Source organism: Bos taurus, chromosome 14, assembly GCF_002263795.3.
Source record: "Bos taurus isolate L1 Dominette 01449 registration number 42190680 breed Hereford chromosome 14, ARS-UCD2.0, whole genome shotgun sequence".
NCBI classification, from domain to species: Eukaryota; Metazoa; Chordata; class Mammalia; order Artiodactyla; family Bovidae; genus Bos; species Bos taurus.
In genome coordinates, this window is record NC_037341.1 from 33868628 (window position 1) to 33891971 (window position 23344).

The 23344-nt window shown below is 41.6% G+C and overlaps 1 protein-coding gene across 15 annotated transcripts in view; it reads right to left on the reverse strand.

Moving 5' to 3' along the window:
- The window catches only part of NCOA2 (nuclear receptor coactivator 2), a 285109-nt gene that overhangs the window by 33757 nt on the left and 228008 nt on the right, over nt 1–23344 (reverse strand). For all 15 annotated transcript variants that reach the window (XM_025001844.2, XM_025001838.2, XM_025001842.2 and 12 more), the window contains 7 exons: nt 21094–21271; nt 18608–18796; nt 16196–16297; nt 15761–15904; nt 12122–12269; nt 8798–10067; nt 1788–1998 (listed from right to left, as the gene is read on the reverse strand). In XM_025001844.2, coding sequence (XP_024857612.1) covers nt 1788–1998; nt 8798–10067; nt 12122–12269; nt 15761–15904; nt 16196–16297; nt 18608–18796; nt 21094–21271 — 2242 coding nt within the window. The remainder of the gene's footprint in view (nt 1–1787; nt 1999–8797; nt 10068–12121; nt 12270–15760; nt 15905–16195; nt 16298–18607; nt 18797–21093; nt 21272–23344) is intronic.

Below are 23344 nucleotides of genomic sequence, written 5' to 3' on the forward strand. Positions count from 1 at the left end.
ACAAAGATATTGTAGATTGCAATTCATAGAGCAAATATATAAAATAATATCAAGCAGTTTATTTTCTTTGAATTATATAAACAGTATGAAACAGAACATTTAAAACATACTAACGTCCTTAACAATCAGTAAGAGAAATAAACTATTTAGAAGAATTATCATTTGGAATGAAAATTATGGATATACTTAATCTGACTTTCTCAGGTTTAGCTACCTGGATGCTATTCAATAGTCTGAACAACACCAGGAGGTACAGAAAGGGGAGAACCCATGAGTTTCCACACAGCCCTTCAGTAACTCCTCTGGGTCTTAAGCATAGGCTTGGTAGAGTGTTTCTTATTCATGTCTCAACTCTCTGACTTTGTGATCTCTCATGGGCCATAAGCAACCTTCCATTCCCAAACAAACTGGCAGGTCTAACACATAACCAGCATAAACTCTGTTTTGTTTTACCCTTTTCAGGAAGACCAGGAATCACTTTAAGAAAAGATCTACTAATCAAATATACATTGTAATTTGGTTGATGGTTGCCATTTCTGCTTTGAGAACAGATGCTAAGCTTTGTGGAGAAGGCAATGGCAACCCACTCCAGTACTCTTGCCTGAAGAATCCCAAGGACGGAGGAGCCTGGTAGGCTGCAGTCCATGGGGTCGCGGAGAGTCAGACATGACTGAGCAACTTCACTTTCACTTTTCACTTTCATGCATTGGAGAAGGAAATGGCAACCCACTCCAGTGTTCTTGCCTGGAGAATCCCAGGGATGGCGGAGCCTGGTGGGCTGCCGTCTATGGGGTTGCACAGAGTTGGTCACGACTGAAGCAACTTAGCAGCAGCTGCAGCTAAGCTTTGGGTCAAACTGTATTTGAAGAGGGAAAAATCATTATGTTCATCATCCGAGCACTAAAGAGGTTCTCTGTCTGTCTATAAGATATATCCCTCGTTCAGGAAAGATATTTCCTTCTCCTAAAAGCAACTGGATAACTTTAGGGAATTATAAAGTTTGTAAACCAAGTAAGTGTTCACACACTTCACTAAGTGAAGAAAGACTTCATCTTAAACCTACAAAAACATAAAATAAAAGGGAATTCCCTGGTGGCCTGGTGTTTAGGAAAGGGGCTTTCACTGCTATGGCCAGGATTCAACCTCTGGTTGGGAAACTGAGATCCTGCAAGCTGTGAAGGATGGAAAAAAAGAAAAAGCGATACAGACTGTATCTTATAAAATAGTCTAAGGTCTTCTAGCTTTATATCACACAAGTTAAGATGCATTTAGAAATCATTTCTATGATAAATTTCCATGTAAAACTGATATTTATATGAGGATTCCAAAGAGATAGGACAAGATATTTTTAATGTGTATAGCCCTTTCATGTATAAAGATTTACAATTCTGGTTAAGAAATTTTTATGAGTGAGTGTATTATTCCTAAAAACATAACTTTCTAAGTGTTTAGTCATGTATTAAAACACATAAAATCTATTTTAAACTCCATTTCTGAAGGCAGTAACCGAAATGAAGTGAAGTATGACAATCATCCAAAGAACTTTTATCTACGCAGGCCAGTCTCACTCTGTGCTGACTCTATCAACCACAAGCGCCTGCAGAAAGGCCACGTTGACTAGAATCCACTCTGACTACTGTTTTGAAGGGCTGGGACAGTAGATGGTGCTATTTGACCGTAGAAACTGTGAAGTGACTAAGCTGTTTGCATCAGATTTCAGTAATCCCTGTTTCTGATGGTGATTACATGGGAATTTCTTGGCATAACCGTCAACACCCCATACTCACTGCTCTGTGGGATTCGCATTGCTGTTTTCTGGGCTCCGACAGGTGTCACGGGACTGCTTTCAGCCGTGAGTTGCATGAGGTCATTGATGATGGCTTGCTTGTCAACTGATCCAGCAGGGGCGCCTGGCCGCGTGTCCGGGAAAAGCTGCGGTAATTGACTATTCTGCAAATCATCCAAAATCTCCTCCAAGTTGTCCAGCTCACTGCCAGGCTGCAGTTAACAAACAGAAGAGTTTATCCAGTCCTACACTAAGAGTGGGCGCCGCAGGCCCATGCGCAATTGCAGCCTAAAGGGTACAAGGAACCAGAGCCAAATGAGATGCGGACACATGCGAACCTTGGGCCTCACTGTTTATTGATCATCTTTAACAACAACAACAAAAAATTAAACTGACAAAGGACAAATAATTTAATCTCCTGCCCCTTAATTTCCTCCTTGGTAAAAAGAGAAGACTGAATTAGAAAGAAAGCTCTCTTTCAGCACTGGGATTCAATGGCAATTTATAAATTCCCCTTTATTTTATGCTAATAATTCAATTAATCATGAGTATGAGTATTTCTAATTAACCACGTGTGTACTAGGATTTACAGTCTAGGCCCAGGTTTAGTGGTTAACTCGCTTGAAGAAATAACAACAACAAAAAACGGGTGGAAAGTATGATCCAAGTTTACACGAAATCAGTATTTAGTAAATGGTCATTTCCCTTTAGAACTTTGTTTTTCTTTCCTTTTTCTTTTTTTTTTTTTAAGAGCAAGAGGTAAAATGCACAATGAGCTTGAAGTAGCCCTGAACCGCTCAGCCCCGTCTTTTCCATTTGAGTGGTGTTATTTTTTTTTTACTGCTTACACTTTCAGTTTCAAATGACACTGGTTTTCTCAGTCCTCATCAGCTTAGGGGACAAATGCAGGCAGGCAGGAGGTCATTTCCAATCACTGCATCTATTAATTTGACTTTACAGAAGCTACAAACATGTTTCTTATGACTTTTCCCTTTCCTGAAATAATTTCAATTATCAACATTAAAATAATATGGTATGCAGCACCCCTATTTCACAGCTAGTGCTTTTCTTCCCGAGACCTCAACTGAATTTATGTTCTTTCAAGTAGAACCTATCTGGGTGCCAAGTATTTAAAATCCGATGGTGCCAACCATGCAAGAAAATGGCTAAGTTAAACCCCAAGATTATTTCCTAGTGGAGAGAGTGGTAAGAATGATTTTCCTGATGTGTAGGTGGAAAAACACAAGTTAGGTAACTTCCCCAAAGTCACTGATGGACTTTCAATCCTTGACCATGACTAACCCTTTTGTCTAACACTAGCAATTCAAATGATATAATTTACTTAAAGCGGAATGGCTTATAGTTTTATTCTACACACGAGAAGCTGGACTAAGTTTTTTGCAATTTATGGCAAATGTAATATCTATCTAGGAAGTCTTTTTACTGGACACAATTTCTCAAGTAAGAAAGGATACAATGAAGTGATATTTTATTGGACTCTTTGTTTCAGAGTCAACTAGCTTAGCAAGAACTTGGTGATCCATTTTCCAGGAAATTTCTAATGTTCTGTTAGAGCAATTATAAGACCATTTTCTAGTTAGTTTGGCCATCTGTTTCTTACAAAAGAGGCAGGGATCAAATTTGGGAGAGCTCCATCTTAGGTAAGGGTTAGGTTCTAAAGTTAGAATGCTATAGTATGGGCAGACACAGACAAAGTGATCCTCAGAACTGCTCAGGAAGGAAGCGTACTGTATGTCCCCCACCCACGGGCAACACGGCCAGCGAGTGACAGCGCACACTGCCTCTCTGGCTTTACTCCGAACTGCTGAAGTCCACGAGGGAACCATTCTGCGCTGGAAAAGCCTGTAGCTGCATTTTCACACCATCGGCGCTTCAAGGGAACCAAAACCAAACCAAACCAAACCAAACCAAAACAGAGTCAAGTCTGTTGAATGGTGGGCAAAACTGCTCACACAACTTAAGCATTTAATAGATACCTATTCTTTTTTTTCCTGAATCTGTATGGACAATTCTGTGAAAGTTAAATGTATGTGTAAAGTGACTCTGTTGGAAAGCCATCTTTATCATGTTTTGCTGAACATGTAAGGTACAAACAGGAGTACAGTATCAACATCTAACGCCCTCTGAGGACAGTGCCCGGAACACGGCAATGGACACTCAGCCAACACGGTTCCCTCAGCCACTTAAACCTGTAATTAAAAAACTTCCCAGAATCAACTCAATTTTCTCACAAAATTCCTATAATTTCTCAGAAAAAAAGTTTTATAAAAATTGACAAATATCCTTATAGTTGGTCTTGAAAATAGCTATGGACGTAAGAAAGAGGTTCTAATAAACTGAAGTTTATTAGAGAGTTTCCCTACTACAGTCTGATCTGTGTGGAGTATTTTAAAATTGTGGGTGGCGCAGTGAGAGGGTGGGTCATTAGAAGTAATAAGTAATTTCTTGAGAAATCTTTGCAGATGCCTTGAATGAGAAACACTCAATACAGATTTATACAAATGATGATAAAAATACAGTATATTAATTTCCTCAATGAATGCCCTTATATTTGCTCCCAATCCCAGATGTGTGTAAAAGAAAGCTTTTACAATACTGATTGATAGTCTGGATCTAGACTCCTACCTTTCTTTTTTACCTTTACTCTTTTCACTCAGATAAAATGACACTTAAAACCATCTTGAATAGAAAAATAACTATCATAGTTTCAAAGAGTTCTAATGACAGGACTTGTGGTTTTTCATTGTGATTTACTCTTGGGTTTAATATATATAATGAGTTGAAAATAAGGCTAAAATTAATCTCTTTCTCCACACACACACACATTAAAATACATTTGGATGGTTTCAACCAAGTTTTTGGTTCTTTATTTCAAATAATCTGCTAATTTTTACTCAGCTCACCATTAGAAAAATGCATTATGAAAATTTCCCTACTAGAGTTAATATTGCTTTGCCTATGTTTATTTCTTCTCTATTTTTGGAGTACACATTTAAATTAATCTGTTTTAAATTTACTTCAAGAAATTTTCTTCTTCAAGGAGAGTATCTATATGCCTTTGGCTGCCTAGCAATAAACTTTGACATCTATAGGCATTTTCTTCTGCAGTCATGGAAGTTCTAGAAGGGGTAGATTTGATCACGCTAAGTTTCTGATCAAACATTTCTTCCCTCAAGTTTTTGTAAGCTTTAATTCTCATCAAAAGTTCTTCTAGTTCCTTTCTTAGGCATGATTTCTTCACAAGACAAAAAGATTAATGCCTTCCTTTAAAACGCTTTGCCAAGATACTTCAAAGTTTTGCTTAGGCATCTCTTCGAACGCTCAAATTAGCCACATCAATTTGAAGAGCTGGTTTAAACTATTTCAGGCAGAAAATGAGTCAGAAAGATTTTTGTAAAAGTTCTACAAAATGAAAATTGGACTTGATTTCTGTAATTTTTCATTTTCCTGGTTTTATGAATTTTTCATGTGTCAAATCAATTTGTTCCCTGAAGGAAATAGAAAGAACATATGTATTTTAATGACGTGTATTCAAATAAACTACAAAACAATGTTTCAAAAAAATTTTTAAAAACTAGTAATTTTACGTTTGCCTAAGAGAAAATTGCTTTAAAAAATGGTAACACAGTTCTACCATGTTTGGAGGGAAATTTTCAGGCCACTACCAGTTTAAAACATGGTTTGCTCTTCTAATGGAGCCAAATAGCAAGAAGAAATTCTCTACAGACTATTTCTAAACCCTCATCATAAGTGGCCCAGAAGCATTAAGAAAGCCTAAGAGTACCATTTAGTTAGTATCCTTTACACATGCTCCCTTGTGTAAATAAGTATATAACTTAAGTCAGTGAACATATTGGAAATTTCTCTGTCATTGTTTCCTGTTGGTTATGAAACACTGTAGAAACAAACGTTGTTTAAATACTCTACCCAGTGAAGAATGCTATTTTCAGTATAACAGCGCCATTGAAGTACTTCCTGCCCTTAATAAGTTAGTGATAGGTTAAACACACACTCGATAATAGTTCTTTTCTGAGTCAAAATAACAAGAAAGTTAACTGTGCAGTTCAGGCTCGCTAGCAGTTTATCTTACTAAATAAAAATGTGTTGTGTTCCCTTGAAATGAAAGAAAAGTCTTAGATAAAATGTGCCTAGAAGTCAACGGGAGATAGAATCAATCTGTATTTGGGAAAAGTGAAGGAGGGAGGGGAGTGAAAGAATCCCTGTTTCTTTTTTTTCCCTTAAAGTCAGTCATTCTAACTTTGATCTAAATTTAGGTAATGCATACTTCCTGTGGTAACCTTTCTTTTCAAGCTGCAACGTTTTTGATGTTAAAATTGCTCTGAAGCAGTATTTTTGGGGTGGAGTTTTAAATGGGAATGGATAGAAGGTAAAACCAGGAACTGGGTTTCATTAAGAAAAAAATACTGTGTGTACGTCTGTGTGTATGCCTGTATGTGTCCATTCAAAATGACAGATTTGTGCAGATAATACTCTGTGCTTTAAATTCCCAAAGTGAGACAGTTTTGATTTTAAAAACGTTCTTATAAATACCAATTAGAAACTGCAAGTGACTCAAGGACTTAAAAAAACCTTCTCCTTTGTTAGTTTTTTGTATGAAGCTAATGTAATCACATAGCTAAATATAAAAATGCCAAACAGCGCCCCCCTTTCCATACCCTTTAAGTCCCTAGGGCCTCAGTCTAGGGATAGAAATAAACTGTTCCGGGAGGGAGGGACCAACCACTTAGCCACTAAGCCAAGGTGGACCTCGTGAGTCACCATCTTGCCCTCTAGCGTGTGTCAAGAAGCCTGAGTGACAGTATCTGTGCCTGCCACTCTGAACTGCCACTAGCCCTGTGTATTCTAATCTAGTAAACCTCAAAAGATTAAAACGTCTGCAGCTGTCAGTGTGGTTTTACACGACACTGTATTCAAGATATGGTTATTAAGTTTCTGCTGAGGCCCCATGTAATGATCTCACAGCATCACAGAGTAGCCCGTGTTGAGAGCTCCGCACCAACAGCTAAGTTTAAGGATTCATCACCAAAGGTGTTTATACCATGACGCTGTTTCCCTCCTGAATGGCACAAAGCCCTCACAGAATGGTGGTAGTGGGCCAGACATCAGAGTGGAAGATGGACAGAAAGCTTGTGCTCAGGACGCAGAAGGAGCCCGGCTGTCAGAGGATGTGTGGCCCCAGCCCCGTGCCGGGGCCCATCAGGCCTCTCCACCCTAGCGCCGCCCCCAGGCTCAGCCTCCACCTAGGAGGTCCCCGGGTGGTCAGGGGTGCTAACCTCTCCTCTTCCCGTGCACACCTGAAACAGCGACACCTAAAGTGTCCACTTGCAAAACAAGTTCCAAGGCCAAGTCAGTGAACCACTTTAAGTCAAGAGGTTCGGGCAGCTTCTTCACTTCGCACCCACCACGACTGAAGGCAGTGCTCCTGACATCGTGAACCCAGCCAGTTGCTGATTCCCCAGAAAGCCCCTTATGCCCAGCCATTATTGTCAGTAATGGCTCATTTTTTTAACATAAACAAAAATATTAGACTGTTGGCGTTTTCCCTGTGATGTCACTACCTCAGCATGTCATCAAGGATGACTTCGAATATTATTTTAGCTATCCTGGATTTTTTTTTTTTCAGGGAATTCATTTTTCAAGTAAGAACAACAGATAGCACCACCTATTATTTCAGTTTTGCACTTATGTTTGATATTTGGTGGCTCACTTATACCAAGACCCAGGCCAATTCTACCTCTCCTCTCCTCTTTATTTCCCCTTAAATAAGTTTTTACTGATGGCCTAAGAAATTCTTCAGCATCAAGCATAAGTCCTGGCTGAGAATAAAGAGAGGCAGAATGACTTTCATTAAGTTTGAAAACCAGCCAGACTCTGATCTTAAAAAGAGAGAAAGGTAAGTAAGAAATCATTTACTAAAGTCTACTCTGACCCAACCCACTTTCGAGGAAGTGATTGTTTCCAAGTGAGATGTCTTCTGATACCAGGGGTTGGTAAAGCCCAGCTGCCCTGTGTGTGAAAAGCTACCTGTTTCTGTATGGCCCATGAGCTAAGAAGGGATTGACAGTTATTAATAATTGAAAAAAACTTCAAAAGAAGAATATCTTGTGACACATGAAAATTGTGTAAAATTCAAGCATCAGTGCCTGTCGATAAAGTTCGACTGAAACACAGCAGGCTTACTTGTTCCCCTAGCATCTAGGATTGCTTTTGTAGCCCTCCGGTGGCAGAGCTGAACAGCTGTGTTACAGAGTGTGTGGCAAGAAATATTACCATTTGGCCCTTCACAAAATAAAAGTCAGCATCTGCTCTATTCTCTGCCAGCAAAGGTCCATATAGTCAAAGCTATGGGTTTTCCAGTAGTCACGTATAGATGTGAGAGGTGGGCCATAAAGAGGGACCACCAAAGAATTGATGCTTTTGAATTATGGTGCTGGAGAACTCTTGAAGAGTCTCTTGGACTGCAGGGAGATCAAACCAGTCAATCCTAAGGGAAATCAACCCCAGATATTAACTGGAAGGACTGATGCTGAAGCTCAAGCTCCAAGACTTTGGCCACCTGATGGGAAGAGCTGACTCACTGGAAAGACTCTGATGCTGGGAAAGACTGAGGACAGGAGGAGAAGGGGGCAGAAGAGGATGAGATGGTTGGATGGCATCATGACTCAATGGACATGAGTTTGAGCAAACTCTGCGAGATAGTGAAGGACAGGGAAGCCTGGCGTGCTGCAGTCCGTGGGGTCTCAAGCACTGGACATGACTTTTAGCGACTGAACAACGACTCCATTCTTTGTTAGGCAAGAGTGTTTGGAACTCACGACCTCAGTGAGAATTACCTCTGTCTCAAAGCAAGAACCACCAAGGAGGAGGCTTATTTTCATCAGGTCCCCTGAGGCCTCAGCAGGCCCCTTGTGGAGAAATCCTTGATGGCTATGAATTAGTACCCTTGGGAGAACACTCAACAAACCTTACCTGGTCACTGGGCTCGAAGCTCATCTCCTCCTTCTCAGTTTTCAAAGCTATTAATTTCGTGTTGCTGGCAGGGTCCGTCTTACTGTCCAGTCGCTCAAGTTTGGGGGTGATTTCTGGTAAACCGATATCTTTAGTATCGTCTTTATCGAGCAGATAGCGAAGTAGTGCATTCTCTTTCTTCTTGGGGCTCACTGGCTCCTGCTTGATGGTCGCCTCGGACCCAGGAGCTGTGCTGCTGGCCTCCTGGCTCAGCTCCTTGCCCGTGGCTTCTGCTGTCAGCTTTGCCAAGTCCACAGGGGAGCTGCTGTCCTGCAGGAGTCTGTGCAAAATCTTATGCTTCTCCTTGAGCGAAGTCCCATGCGTCGACCCGGGGCCGGGCAAGCTGCCTGTGGAGTCCTTGTTGGTGTCTGACAGAGAGCTGGGCAGCGGCGAGGGCTCTATCTGGTCGGATTTGGTGGTCAGCAGCTGCAGGAGTTTGGTCTGCCCCTTGTTGTCGAGGAGTCGGCTCTGCCCGTCGGGTCTCTCATTGCTCCCAGCTGGAGGCAGGCCAGCCTCGCTGGGATCCTTCGGCTCCCCAGGGTGGCAGCTGCTCTCCGCTGGCCCAGCTGGCCCTTCTGGAGGCTCCCCGTAAAGTCCAAAACAGTCTTTGGAGTCTAAGCTCCCCATCTTGCTGAGCTGGGGGGGATTCATATTCACTGGGGAGTTTTGCAGATTGCCCATTTTGAGGTCTGGGGAGGCCAACGATGACCCCAACGAGACCCCGTGCCCCTCGCTGAGGGCCTGCAGCGCGTTGAGGGAACTGTTGGTGTAGCTATGGCTATTTCCTGTGCTGCTGCAAACTCCCACGGGGGAATGCAAGCTTCCTGCGGGGGAGAACTGACTGGGAGGGATTCGAGGGCTTCCGGCCACCCCGGGGCTCATGCGATGCCTTGGCGAGAGCATGGAGCTGGGCTGTCCCGGATTCAGGCCTGGGCTGCTTTGTGAGGGGCTGTTCATTTTGAGTGCATAGTTACTACCCTGAGGAGTGGTTGCTTGCATGCTGGACACGTGGTTCATTCCCCCGGAACCACCGAACCTGCCCATGGGCATGCCCATCTGTTCTTTTGGGCCGTTCATGGGGAAGTTTATATTGCTACTGAGGGTCATATCCTGACCAGGGTTCCCACTGCACATGGCCGGGTGGGCAGGGCTGCTAGAGCTAATTGGATTCAGTGGCTTCCCCATCGCTTGTCCAGTCAGATCCGGATTCATTACACATACATTCTGCTCTCTGTAAGATGAGGAAAGACATATAAGATGAAAGGGAAGATACTGAGCAAGTTGTTATTAATTTTCAAAGATGAGATTGCTTCATTTCTTTAAAAGAACGGATGACATGGAAGGAAAAGAAAGATAATACTTTGATGAAACCATCTGCAATTATGGGCAAGATTGAACATGCAGCATTTAGGACCAAGAGGGATGTTTTCCAGTCCATTCATTAAGACGTCTGTGGTTTTACAGAGGGAGTTTGTGTTTAAATTTGACTACTACCATGTTGACATCGTATTTGCTAGACAAGACATTAGCAGGGTTCCAGTTACATACTATACCTTGCTCATTAACCGGTATGTTATCATGAATAACTGGGAGCTTGTACTGTCTGAAAGAAATGACCCAAGCAAGCATAGCTGTCTTCAATTATTTGCCAGAGATTACAATTCCTAACAAGAGACCCATCTGTGAGCCTGGAGCTTGATGTGGGCTACTTGGCTCAAGATGAATAGTAAACCTTAAGAGGAAAAAAAAAACCCGCCACAACTATTCGAAACTCTCCAAGTTTTCGAGCCAACAAAGTTCCCAAAGTGTTGGGAATTCGGTTACCTGTCTAACAAGTCCCCTGCCTGGGTTCCCCTAGAAGGCCAAGTGAGCGCCTCTCAGACCATATGCGAGGAGCTGCAGATCACCCTTACTCTGGGATCTTAGTCCCTAACTCGCAGGCCACCCCACTCCACTCCTGCACTCAGGGCAGCTTTCCCCACTCCACTCCTGCACTCAGGGCAGCTTTCTAAGCTGGACAATTTTCCAAGCCCTGTGAGCTTTAATTTACAGCTTGGCAGTCACTCGTGAGTTACCAAATGCATTCACAAATCCAAACAAAACAGGTTTCACAAATTATCAAACATCAGCTTTCAGTTAGGGGGGAGCAATCTGGCCCATCTGTAATCACTTTCAGATTGTTTTGAGGTCGGATTTATTAAGAGTTGGCAAACAGGGCCGCTTGATTTTAATTTCTAAATAACAAAATACATAATTGAGAAGTGTAATAAAAGGGAACTCTAGAGCAACTTTATATCTGCTGATAGTAACTCATAAAGTTTTATACAGCACACACATAAATATTTACATAACTTGAAATGCAATCATTTCCCTAAATTTGTGCTCTAAAACAAGATGGTTTATGATATTTACTTTAAAAATCAACATTCAATTTTCCTCACTTTTATTTTTTGGGGAAATGTTTACTACCTTTCAATTTAAAGTCTAATGCAAAAGGTTAATTTAAAGCTGAGAATAACAATCTAAAATACTCCTTTATAAGTATATGTATATTTGAAAGTTTCAAATCTAAACACATGGGAGCAGAAGTCATTCTGAATTCCTGCCCAGGATGTGTCACTGCTGGGAAGTGATCTATTTTCCTCCTCTGATGTGACAGGCAGTCATTAAGTGTGAGCTTGTGTCCTTCTAGTTAGGTTTTAAAATTCTCTAGTATTGGGAATTCCCTGGTGGTCCAGTCGTTAGGCCTCCCAAGTATTCACTGGTGAGGGCCTAGGTTCAATCCCTGGTCAGGGAACTAAGATCCCACAAGCTGCATGGCTCGGCCAAGAAAATTAAATAAATAAATAAATAAAATAAAATGTATTAGTCTTAAGGCCAAAGTTCAAAGTGCAGCCTTAATTTGAATTTCAGTGTCAGAAGTTGTCTTCTTTTAGCCAACAGTTTACTTTTCTCTTTCTTTTTTTGTTGATGTGAACCATTTTAAAAGTCTTTATTGGATTTGCTACAACATTATTTCCGCTTCCGTTTTGGTTTTTCAGCCATGAGGCATGGGGGATCTTAGTTTCCTAAACAGGGACTGAACTATCCCTACCCCTTGCACTGGAAGTCTTAAACCACTGGACCACCAGGGAAGTCCCAATAACAAATCAATTTATATTTACATGACTGGGGTTGGTCAACAGAAATGTCTACCCAAGCAGACAAGCTCTGGGATAAAATCTGCTTTCAGAACTTGGCCTCCTGAGCTGGGCGGGGGAGATGGTGTGTCAGAACGAGGCTTACCTGTGCAGCACATGCAAAGATATCACGAGCTGAGGTTCGTTAGTAGTCTGAGATCGGATGAGCTTGCTCTTCGTTTGCGCGGCCACAAGGGTGCCGTCAGACAAGGAAAAACGGTAGATCTGACTGAATGCCAATCCCTGTCTCAGCACTGCAGGCGAGCAAGGAAGCAGAATGCATGGTTAGAAACAAAACTGGGGGCGGGGGTGGGACCAGACATGATAACAGTAATCAACTTGGTTAAGTTTAATATCTTCCTCCCAGCAGGCTGAAGAGAGTTGTAAGTAATACTTTATGACAGAACATTATCCATTATCCATTTTTAAAAGCATATTTATTTTCCTCTCAAGATGCCAATAATTTCAGTACACTGGGATTTCTTCCCTCGAAATAAAGTTTTGATTCCCCAACCATATTCTTTTAAAAATCTTCAGTATCATGGTGAGATAGAGTATAAACAATTTATTAGCTCAAAAAAAGTTTTGCAATGATTTGTCTGAAACGTTAGGAAGTAATATGGTGTTATAAACAGGATTACCTCTAAAGGGTACAATGTGCCTTTAATTTCTCTTTAATACAATAGTAAATATTATGTAAAACTTATGACACTGAATATAGCCTCTGAATATTCATCTTGAAGTTACAAACTATTTAATCCATTATATCATAGTACCATTCTCCAATTTTGTTTCTCAGTGTGTAAGACATATTATTTCTGTGGTCAGGGCAACAGGAAGTAAAACATAAACAACCACAGGGATCTTTTCAGAGAAAAAAGAAGGCTAAATAGAAAACGGAAATAATAAAAGCACAACTCTGAGTGACACGGAATTGGTTTAACATCTGGATAATGACATCAGTTATTTCCATTTTCAGGACTACAGCAGAAAATATAACACTAAGCTAAAATAATTTCTCTCGAAATTTCAGATTTATCTTTAAAACAACTGCATTTTAAAGCTGTCAAATACTGCATATTAAAAAAAAGAACATTTGATTCAGCCACATGGTTTAGTTACCTTACCTCCTAAACCATTTTAAGACGACTGCCATTTTTTACCACATAATCCTCAGCACAAATTTTGTGGGTGGAATAGTCAGTCCCAAAGTGACCAAGTACATTCATCATTCCACGAAATTACCGAAACACACACACACACACACACACACACACACACACACGAGCAGGTACTGACATACAATGAAGATTCAGACTTGTTGGTAAAATTTCACTTTGAGCAATTTCCCTGGTAAACCCCCTGCTCAGTTCCAGGTAGGGACACAGAGTATTTAGGTATCACTTTCTGCTACCAACTGTTGCATGATTCCTCTGAAGTGGCAGTACTGGAAACAAATTACTGTACATATGCGCATCTGGCTTTCCATACTCAGTATGCCAGCCAACGGCAGCAGAAATACCATTTTTATAATAGGACTCGTATTTCCAGTGGCTTATAATTTCAGAATTTTATCCGACCTTGGCAGTGATCCTTTGAGATTTTCCATTACCATTCGTCTACATCAAGAACTTCCACTGAGCAGATTTGTGTCAGCAAGCCCCTGAACACATTCAGGAAGCTCCTCCATGTAAACAAAGTCTTCTGGTAGATTTTTATTCAATACTAATGATTACCTGCAATCCAACTTATTTCATACACTTGGATGAAATGCATTTTATACATGGTAGAGTTTCCTTTCAGTGGGTCCCCTCTGTTTAAACCTAGCGCTGTGCCTAGTACATATGTGTAAACCCTTGTGTAAGGAGTTCAGGAAGCCACAGGATTAAACATGGGGCATTGCTACTCAGAGCCCAAGGACCCTGAACACGGTTGCTGGGGGATTTCTTATTCTTTGTTACTGTTTTTTTTTATTTTAAACCAGATCTAGTGAAATGGCAGGTAAGTTATTTATTTCTGTCAAATGTGGCATCTTTATTTCCTCTTTTTCTTTCGCACTTAAAGAAAAATGCTGGAAGACACAAATGGTTGGATTTAGTGCTTATTTCTAAGAAATGTGGATGAAGAAGATAAAAAGGATAAACAGGATGAAAAAAAAATACAGGTTATTTACCATGACTTGTATTTTTTCATAAGCAATCTTAAAAGCATAAACTTTTTAACATACAAACACTATTGATAAATGCCAGAGTTTCAAACTGTGGTGCTGGAGAAGACTCTTGAGAGTCCCTCGGACTGCAAGGAGATTCAACCAGTCAATCCTAAAGGAAATCAGTCCTGAATATTCACTGGAAGGACTGATGCTGAAGCTGAAGCTCCAAAACTTTTTGGCCACCTGATGCATAGAGCCGACTCATTAGAAAAGACCCTGATGCTGGGAAAGATTGAGGGCAGGAGGAGAAAGGGGCGACAGAGGATGAGATGGCTGGATGGCATCACTGACTCAACGGACAAAAGTCTGAGCAAACTCCAGGAGATAGTGCAGGACAGGGCAGGCTAGTGTCCTGCTGTTCGTGAGATCTGAGTCGGACGTGACTTAGCAAGTGAACAGCAACAACAGTCATGGATGCACCTTAGATGGAAGATGACAAACTAAAACTGCATTTTCAATACTGAGTTATAAAATTTTCTGCAAATTTGGAGACAATTTGCCAAACTCAGTTACAAAGCACAGGGCCCCGTACCTCAAAGGCAGCGTGGCTCTGATGGAATCCATGCTGGTAACCAAGTGCCCCAACCAGGACACGCGGGGCCCACGAGAGAAGGGTCAGAAGGCTGGAAGTGAAAAGTATCTCCCTCCACGATGGAGTCCTTAATAAGCACTAAAGAAAGGATGTTCTTTTCCTTTGTTCTTGCCAATTTAGCAAAAGACCAGAATGCACCTGAGAAAAAGTGACGCTGCAGAACAGCAGTGGGAGTAGTGGGGTGGAGCGATGGCCAGGACGACCCTCAGGTCCCTCCAGGGCTCACACTTTCTAATCAAAGGCTCCTGGGTCCGTGTCACCTGCATCAGTTCCCCATCGACAGCGTGGGAGGCAAACACCCACGTCCCTGGGTGGACCGTGGGGATCAAGCAGCCCACAGGAAGGGGGCCAATGCCAGGGCAGAGGCCAGGTGCTCAGAGAGGGCTGCTGTTATTACTGAAAGACGACTCTGACATTGTGGGCTGAGCTCCAGGTGTCCTATTAACCAACTGTATGACCCCAGACAAGTGACTTCATCTCTTTCTAGAAGCGACGTCTCTTTTTAGACTTCATCTGGAAGGTGGTGGCGGCGGTGGGCCTCAGGATCCCACTGTCACCTCTACCAGGAATTCACCTGTTCTTGCAAATTTCCTTTCATTCTTATTTTCACAGTATCCTTATGATTCAGGTGGTTTTTTCTTTTTGGCTATTAGAGGGGACCTGAGAGCACCGTCTTACATGTCTAAAAGCCAGAGCATTGAAGAAAATGATCTCATTCCCTTTCATCTGCCTTTGTGAGAGGTTATCATCTTCAATTTGACTTCCTTCATCACGCTCTTAACCCTACAGTTCCTCCTATTCAATTTCCCTTCAGATGGCGACAGTCCTGGGCAAGAGTCACCAGATCTAAGCCCCCAGGGTGGGTTCAGGAATCACTGTTGCAGAGAGAGTGCTCATCAGCAAGATGAACTTCAAGAGGAGTATCACTGGGAGATCGTTACCTTCGTGATGATGCCTCTTTGCGTAAGACACAGACTCCCCCTCGTGCTGTGCGTGGAACTTCTGGATGCACCTCCTCACCAGGTCCTCCCAGCCTGGCTTCATGGCTGCCCGCATGGTGCTAGTGTCCAGGGACGTGATCTTGCCTAGTAAACAACAGTGAGCATTTGACCTACACACTGATCTATTCTTTAGAGAAATAGTTAAATCTTAAAAAGATAAAAATTGATTTCTTTAGGAATAGGTAGCGTAAGTGCATGGACCAGGAAGGTAGAAGGTGAGAAGAAGTGTCCCCCCACCACCCCACCTCTAGCTTCTGCCCCAGCAGCAGCTGCTGTGCTCAGCTTCTTCATCAGCTTCTAGACCATTCTTTGCATTGACAAACACCTAAGTATCCTAGAATGATTTCTTTGCCCTTCTCTGCTGAGAAAATTTACCTTGGAGATCTTGGCGAGTAGTGAAACTTTCTGATGAGGGAAGAGCTGGTCTCTCCTTCATGGGAACTCTTCTAGCCACACAAATCAAGCAGGACTGCAAATCTTCAATCACATACATTGATGGTTATCATAGGAGTCTTTTGTAGTGTTTCAAACAAAATCAAATGCACTTATGACAGCACAACCTTGTAGGTCAGTAAGGGAGAGAGCAACGAGACACTATGTACCTCTGGTCCTCACCTGGAGTGGGAAGCAGCTGGGGGAGGCTGAGATATGGGGAGCTGAGGATAAACTGCTGAAGCCACACGACACATGATGAATGCGCATCTGCTATACTACAGGTGACCATCCGAAAGCATCTCCCCAGTGGTGGAAATGAATGGAACCCGTTCTTACTAACTGGCTGATATTAACAACCAGCTGAATTCTTAATAAAGCCTACAAATGATGACAACTGAAACTGTCAAGGGTTTTCTCTTTGAGTTTTAGGTTCATTAAGATATAGGAAAACTAGATATACGTTCTCCTGAACTATGTTGATGCTCCTACAATGGCAATATGCAATTTAAAACAAAGTATATAAAGAGTCTAGACTCAGATTCAGAGAACAAATCCTAGAAAATGCAGTGTGTCTCAAGTTTAGTTTCTTGGCCATGGCTAGGATCTCACACAACTGATGCTAAGCATTTATTCCTTACCCTACTTCAACTGTTTTATGTGTCTGTGTTCACTTCTGGAGATCAGGGAGGATGTGTTTTATCTTGTAACACGCAGAGCACACTGCAAGCCCTTTCAATTTCAAAAGTGCTGGATAAAAGGTTGATTAAAAAAAAGTCTCTTCATATCTTATGTCACTGATTTATGATTTTAAATTTGGGAAAGAATGTCTTTAAACATATCCAATAATAGTATCACAAACATAAATGTAATCCTCATCTTCAACATAATAAAAGCTAAATTTTTGAGCACTTACTATGAGATAGACATCTTTCTAGCTGCTTTATAGGCTACTGATTCATTTAATCCTCTTAACAACTCTATGAGGCAGGCACTGGCATTATCTCCACTTAACAGAGGAGAAGCCAAAGCATGAAGTTTCAGTAACTTACCCAACATCAAATAAAATTTTGGGGAAGCGAGGATTTGAACATGAGTGCACCATGGCTCAGAAACCCTACTCTTATGCTATACTATGTAAACATTCAGAATCAGATTTTAAACGGACAAACATGTTGACATATACAGCACAAAACCATAAATTAGCTTAGCTATAGAATATGGCTTTAGAATATTACAGATGAATTAGCAGCACTTACTCTGTTGCATACAGGAGAATAAAACAGCTTGACATTCCATCTCTACGTAAAAATTTAATTTTGAAAACTATGTATCATCTGTGACAGCTCAATTACTTCCTTTCCAATAAAATTTAAATTAAAAATTACTTACATATTTTTTGAAAAGAGGATTAAATATCTATGCCAATCATGGTACAGGCATGCTCATTTAATCCTTATTACACTGTGATACTGGAATTGTTGATTTCACTGGTTAAGAGAATACGTGGGTGTTCAGAGAGGTTGAGAAGCTTGCCCACAGTCAGCGCTGATATGCAGCTGATGTAGGACCTGGCCTGTCTGATTATAAAGCCTGCAAAGTTTCTACTGACTGACGGGCCTCGGCTCTTTCCCTTCTGCTACACACACAGGAGGCCATATTCAGCACTGTCCCATATCGTAGACAGTGACAGTCTCAGAGGTGTAGAGCAATCTCCTCAGAAGGCATAGGGGTGGACACTATATCAGTATCTCTTTAAAAGGAAGCGCCTAAGAGCTTACAGTTTGGAACTCGTCTCCCACTCCCACTCCCATCTCCATCCTCTCTTATTCTGGATGCAGCATCCATAGACAAACCGCACAAAATTCATTAATCCCTCGGAAGTATACAAAAGATGTTCTTTGTACCATGGGTGTTTTCTAAGGTGTGGCTTGGACCTTGCTGCAGATGTTCAGAGATGCCTAGGATCCCTGAGAGGTTCAATACTAGTGGAATTGTTCTGGCAGGGTAGCTGCTAGCCACACGGGGTATTTAAATGAAGACTTAACAAAATAGACAATTTGGTCCCCAGTTGCATTACTGACATTTCAGATTCTCAACAACTACCCGTGGCTAGTGGTGGCTGTTCTGGAGGCTGCAGACACGTAACACTGCCCTCGCCGCAGAAAATTCTATTGGATAGTGCAGTTTTAAAGACTTGATAATTAAACTGAGCACAAGAATTGTTGAGTAGGTGAAAAGAACAAAGGAACTGCCTCTGTATTTTCCTTTGTGCGGCCTCTAGTTTCAGATTATTAAGTGTGAAAGAAGTAGCACAGGAATACATGACACTAACATAAGAGAAGTGGCCCCTACCTTCTCCTTCTTCTTTGATGGACTTTGGTTGAGAGACAGCAAAGCACTGCATAGTTTCGTATTTCTGATGTGCTTCCTGGTTATCATGACCTTCCTCTTCTGACTCAGGTAAAGGTTTTACCAGCATCCGACAGTTGAAAGTATGGCTGTTCCGCCTGGGAGGTTCGCCGGACCAAGCTCCCCCGTTCACTGAGCAAAAGGCAAAAGCAAGCCAACAGGGTGAAGAAACTAGTGTTAGACTGGCTTCCGCCAAGTTATCAAAACGGGGTAGGAAACACGCAGTGATTTTACTTTCATGTGGTGTTTACACTTTTCTAAGTAACTTCGAAATCTATAGGGGGAAGAATGACTGGGTGAATTCTTGGGAAACTTCGTGGGAATCTCAAATGTCTATCACACTGGTTAGTCTTCACCCGGACCCTTTCCCTCCGAGCTCAGGCCCTGATTTCTCACCAGCCCCCTCTTACCCATCCAGCTGGACCTTTCACGTTGCTGAGCACAAGACCTGCCCCCGTCACTGTCCCTCCCCGGTCCCACATGCACATCTCTGCACCTGCTACCTCGTCTTAAGGCCAGGACGTCTCCACGTCTCCTACCCACATGTACTCCTGCCCCAAGGCTTGAGGTCCTGTTGCTTCTTACTGACCCCTCTTCCCTAAAACTTCACCAAAATTTGAAGTGTATAATCTGTAATTGGGCTGTATCTTTTTTCTTCATTAAGACTGAAATAATCTTGAGAATACACTGCTAATGTCATTTATTCCCTTTCAGTGAAATACTACTATACTATGTCTTCTATTTTCTTATCAATACTTAGGAATTTAATACCAATATATTAAACTTATATATTAATTCAAGAAAAAGGTGATGTAAGAGAAGAAAGACATGTTTTTTTTTCAGATGCATTAGAGAAACCAAAAAGAGAAATAAAAACGGGCCAGTCATAAGATAAGCAAAGCACTCTCAAAAGTCACTAGCTAGAAAACATTTGAAAGACCAATTAGGTCCCACAGTGCTAACCCCACAGACACTGGGCTGCAGAGGCGGAAAGAAGGAAACAAATCCTAGAGAGAAAAAGGAAATATCAAGTTAACTGCAAGAAACTGTTTTACTGAAGGAACCACAGCTAGCTTTATATAGACATCTGAAAAGTTTATTTTACCATCAATATTCTTAAAAGCTTATTTACATAAAGGAGACTACATAGAGTAATCAAAGGAAAAAGGACCTCTTATTAACTCAGGTTAATAAGTAATTTGAAAGTATAAAAAAATACAATATAATGTAAGGCAGAGAGCTATTTAGACAAGTGAATAAATAATAATATTGAATTAACAAGTACAGGTCCTTTGAGGAAGTCATAAAATTACTGAAGAGATTTGAAAATACTAGTTATTTGAAACAAGAAATCCCATTTTCTTGTTCATTTACTACAGGATATAATAGAAGGATCTCACATTTTGTATTACTGTTGCAGTCACTTTAAACAAAGGGTTTATCCTATTAAAAGAAGAGCTAGCCATAACGGAATGTGAAAGGGCCTTTTCCTATTTACTGTGGTGACAATGAGACCAGCCAGTATAAACAGTTTTAAGAAAAGGAACAAAAACATTTGCTAACTCAGGACTTGAATTTATTCTCTACTAAAATATGCACTTCTTTTTAGCCATGAAGATGTTCTTAGCATCATCAGTTTAAGTGAGAATATTAAAAAAGAGCATTTAGTGAGTGGGAACAGTTATGCTCCCCAAGCAGCCACTGAGGTGGGCCCATACAGTGAACCACCCACTTTAAAATATGGCCCTTTATAATCACGGACGCTTTTGGACAGCATCTCCAGGTCAAGATGAGGAGGGCAGGAAGGGGCAGCAGTGGGTGGGGAAGGAGGCAGTACACGGCCGTGTCACCTGCAGAGCCATGAGAGTCTGTGAAGCCAAAGAGCCCACTTCGGGCTCCCAGGCAGAGAGCATCCGAACCGCGACACACCACTTGTTCCTTCACATTTTATTTTTAGAACGTCGTATACACCCACATCATACTCTTCACAAGCCGGGACTCAAAATAAACTCAATCTCAAGCTTCTCGTGACCTTCTACTTCTTAAGTGGTCATGGAGAAAAAGGACAAACAGAGTCGGCTGGCACTGGGTAGGGTGGGAGGCAATTGGGCACTGTCTTGAAAAAAAAAATCACCAAACAAACCCCATGAAAATAGTTGCCATATACTGCTTTCCATCTGAAGTCCTTTCACTTACTTTAAATATAGGGTCAAAACGATCATTCATAGACCAATATCTACAGATGGGCTTTTCTCCATGACTTCTAAGCTTAAAACATTTAACACAAGCATCTCTTAAAACACTCCCCAGTTACTGTTATCCCTGACTGACAGAAAAGAGTCTGTTTCACCTCCCGCCGGCCAAGACGATGTATGTGGGGGTGGGGTGGTGTGGGGTGGTGAGCGGAGACCCGGAGGACATTCATTTACCTATGGACTTTGGCAGCAGGTTTTTGACGAATTCAGTGTGGTCCCCAACGTGCAGAATGCTATAGACACTTTTGTTCATCAGCTCTTCCTGGTTATACCTTAGGTACTGTGTCACATTCTCTGAAACAAACACAACGTTGCCTTCCAGGTTCACGACAAAGAAGAACCCGTCAAGGGCCTACGGGAAGAGGCACAAACTCTGTTAGAAAGACTGCAGCGGACGGTCACGTGCAACTGTTATGAAGGGAACGGTCCTTTTAAGGGAAACATGATTCCCTCATGGAGAAGAAGAGATCTCTCTCCCACCTCTCCTCGCATTCAGAAACAACAAACACATTTTTCTTGGTGAGATGATTCCATCTTAGAAAATGGGACAGAGCCTACATCAGGGTTTCTTGTCATAAACTAAATGACAAACACTCATTCTGTTACTTTATCAGGAGATAATTACTGCTACGTTAAGAGTATGCAGGCATTTATCTGTATTTTCCGAATGAGATGGATGTACTCCGCAAGGGGGAGAACAACTCGTATGCTACTGATCCAGTTCAGAGCTATTACTTTTCCTTGGTGTAGTTCCTCATGGAATACAATGCGAGGGAGAAGTCACTGGTAATTTCCCACAGTTTTAGGATAAATGCCAAGGAAAAAAAAAATCAGAAAATTTTGCCAAGCTGCCAAGTCTTAAATGAAAGAACTGAAAATGATCTCAGATCTTTTTAAGCAACGCCAATCCTTGATTGTCTGGTGTCATGGGGGAAGGTTCTGGGAAGTGTGTGTCTGATGTGACAAACCCGTCTTCCTGGGGACCTCTGGCTGAGACTACACAGGGCCTTGGGGTTTAGGTTTCTAACCCCGAGGGAAAGAAAGTTAACTAACTGTGCCTGGCTGTATTTCTTTATTCTCCAAGTTGTTAAGATGTGGGTTCCTAAATCACCCAGAGAGCAAGAGCATTTTTCCTGTGATGGGTGCATGGTTCACTTTGCTATCATTATATCGACACATTTAATGAGCCTTAAACACACTGTGTCATTTTATTTTTACTTATTTATTTTTTTGGCTGTGCTGTGCAGCTTGTGGGATTTCACTTCCCTGACCAGGGATTGAACCCAGGGCCCTTGGCAGTGAGCGCACAGGGTCCTAACCATTGGATTGCGAGGGAATTTCCCACTGGGTCATTTTAACATTTACAATTCTGGAAGGAATGGTTTCCCTTTGTCAATTTACAGAAGAAGGAAAAATTGAGACTCAAAGAGGGTAAGTGATTTGCCCAAGCTCTTGCAACCAGAGCTGGGATACAAATCCGGGTGGACTGCCTCCAAAGCTTGTGCTTTGATTCCCAGGTGGCAGAGTTCTCCCCAGTGTTGACCTAGAGCGCCGACTTGTCACGGCTGTTGGACAATGCAAAGTCTGGGCGCTCAGTGAGTTTCTCTTAGTTCTGCCTCCTTTCCCTTTTTGATGCTCATTTGCCAGAGCTGTTTTACGGATCAGGGAGAGATTAGGACTGGATGAGGCTTGATAGTGACCAGGCATTCCCTGGATCAGGGCCAAGGGGTCCACCCAGTTCATGCCAGTTTCTTCAGGCTGTGTATTTACTGGTTTTTCACATGGATGTTTCATGGACACACCAATATAACAATGTGCATGACTGAGGCATAGTGTTTTACTTTTTCCTCAAGTTATTATTTAACAGGCTCTTATTCTGTGAGCTTTCTTTGAAATATTTCACCTTTAATTCTATTTTCATGACAAAACTACACACTCTCTCAAATTAGAACCGACCACAAGGCACCAATAAAAAGCTCTTAAAATATATACATATGTGTATGTATGTATATGTGTACATATATGTATACACACACACATAACAGACACCATTTTGTTTTAAGCTCTTCTTAAATGTTCATTGTGCTGTTCCCATTGGTGTAAACAATGTGCAAGCCAAAGCAAGACTGTGTAAATAGCTTTCCATGATAGGTTGGCATCAACTGTTGGAAACCTTGTGTGAGTGTGTGCACATGTGTATATGGGGTATGTGGGGAGGGAGGTCAGGAAGTAAGTCAGTTGATTAGTTATGTACTAAGTGTTCTTTTAAACTCACAGCTTTAAATATACCTTCAACAGGGATTGTCATGATAATATTATCTACGGGTCACTTTTGGAAGTGCACGTGGCTTCCTACTGCTTTATACAATGGTAAAGATATAGTGGAAAGATGAAATTCTTTCACCTTATAAAACTATTTGTTTTC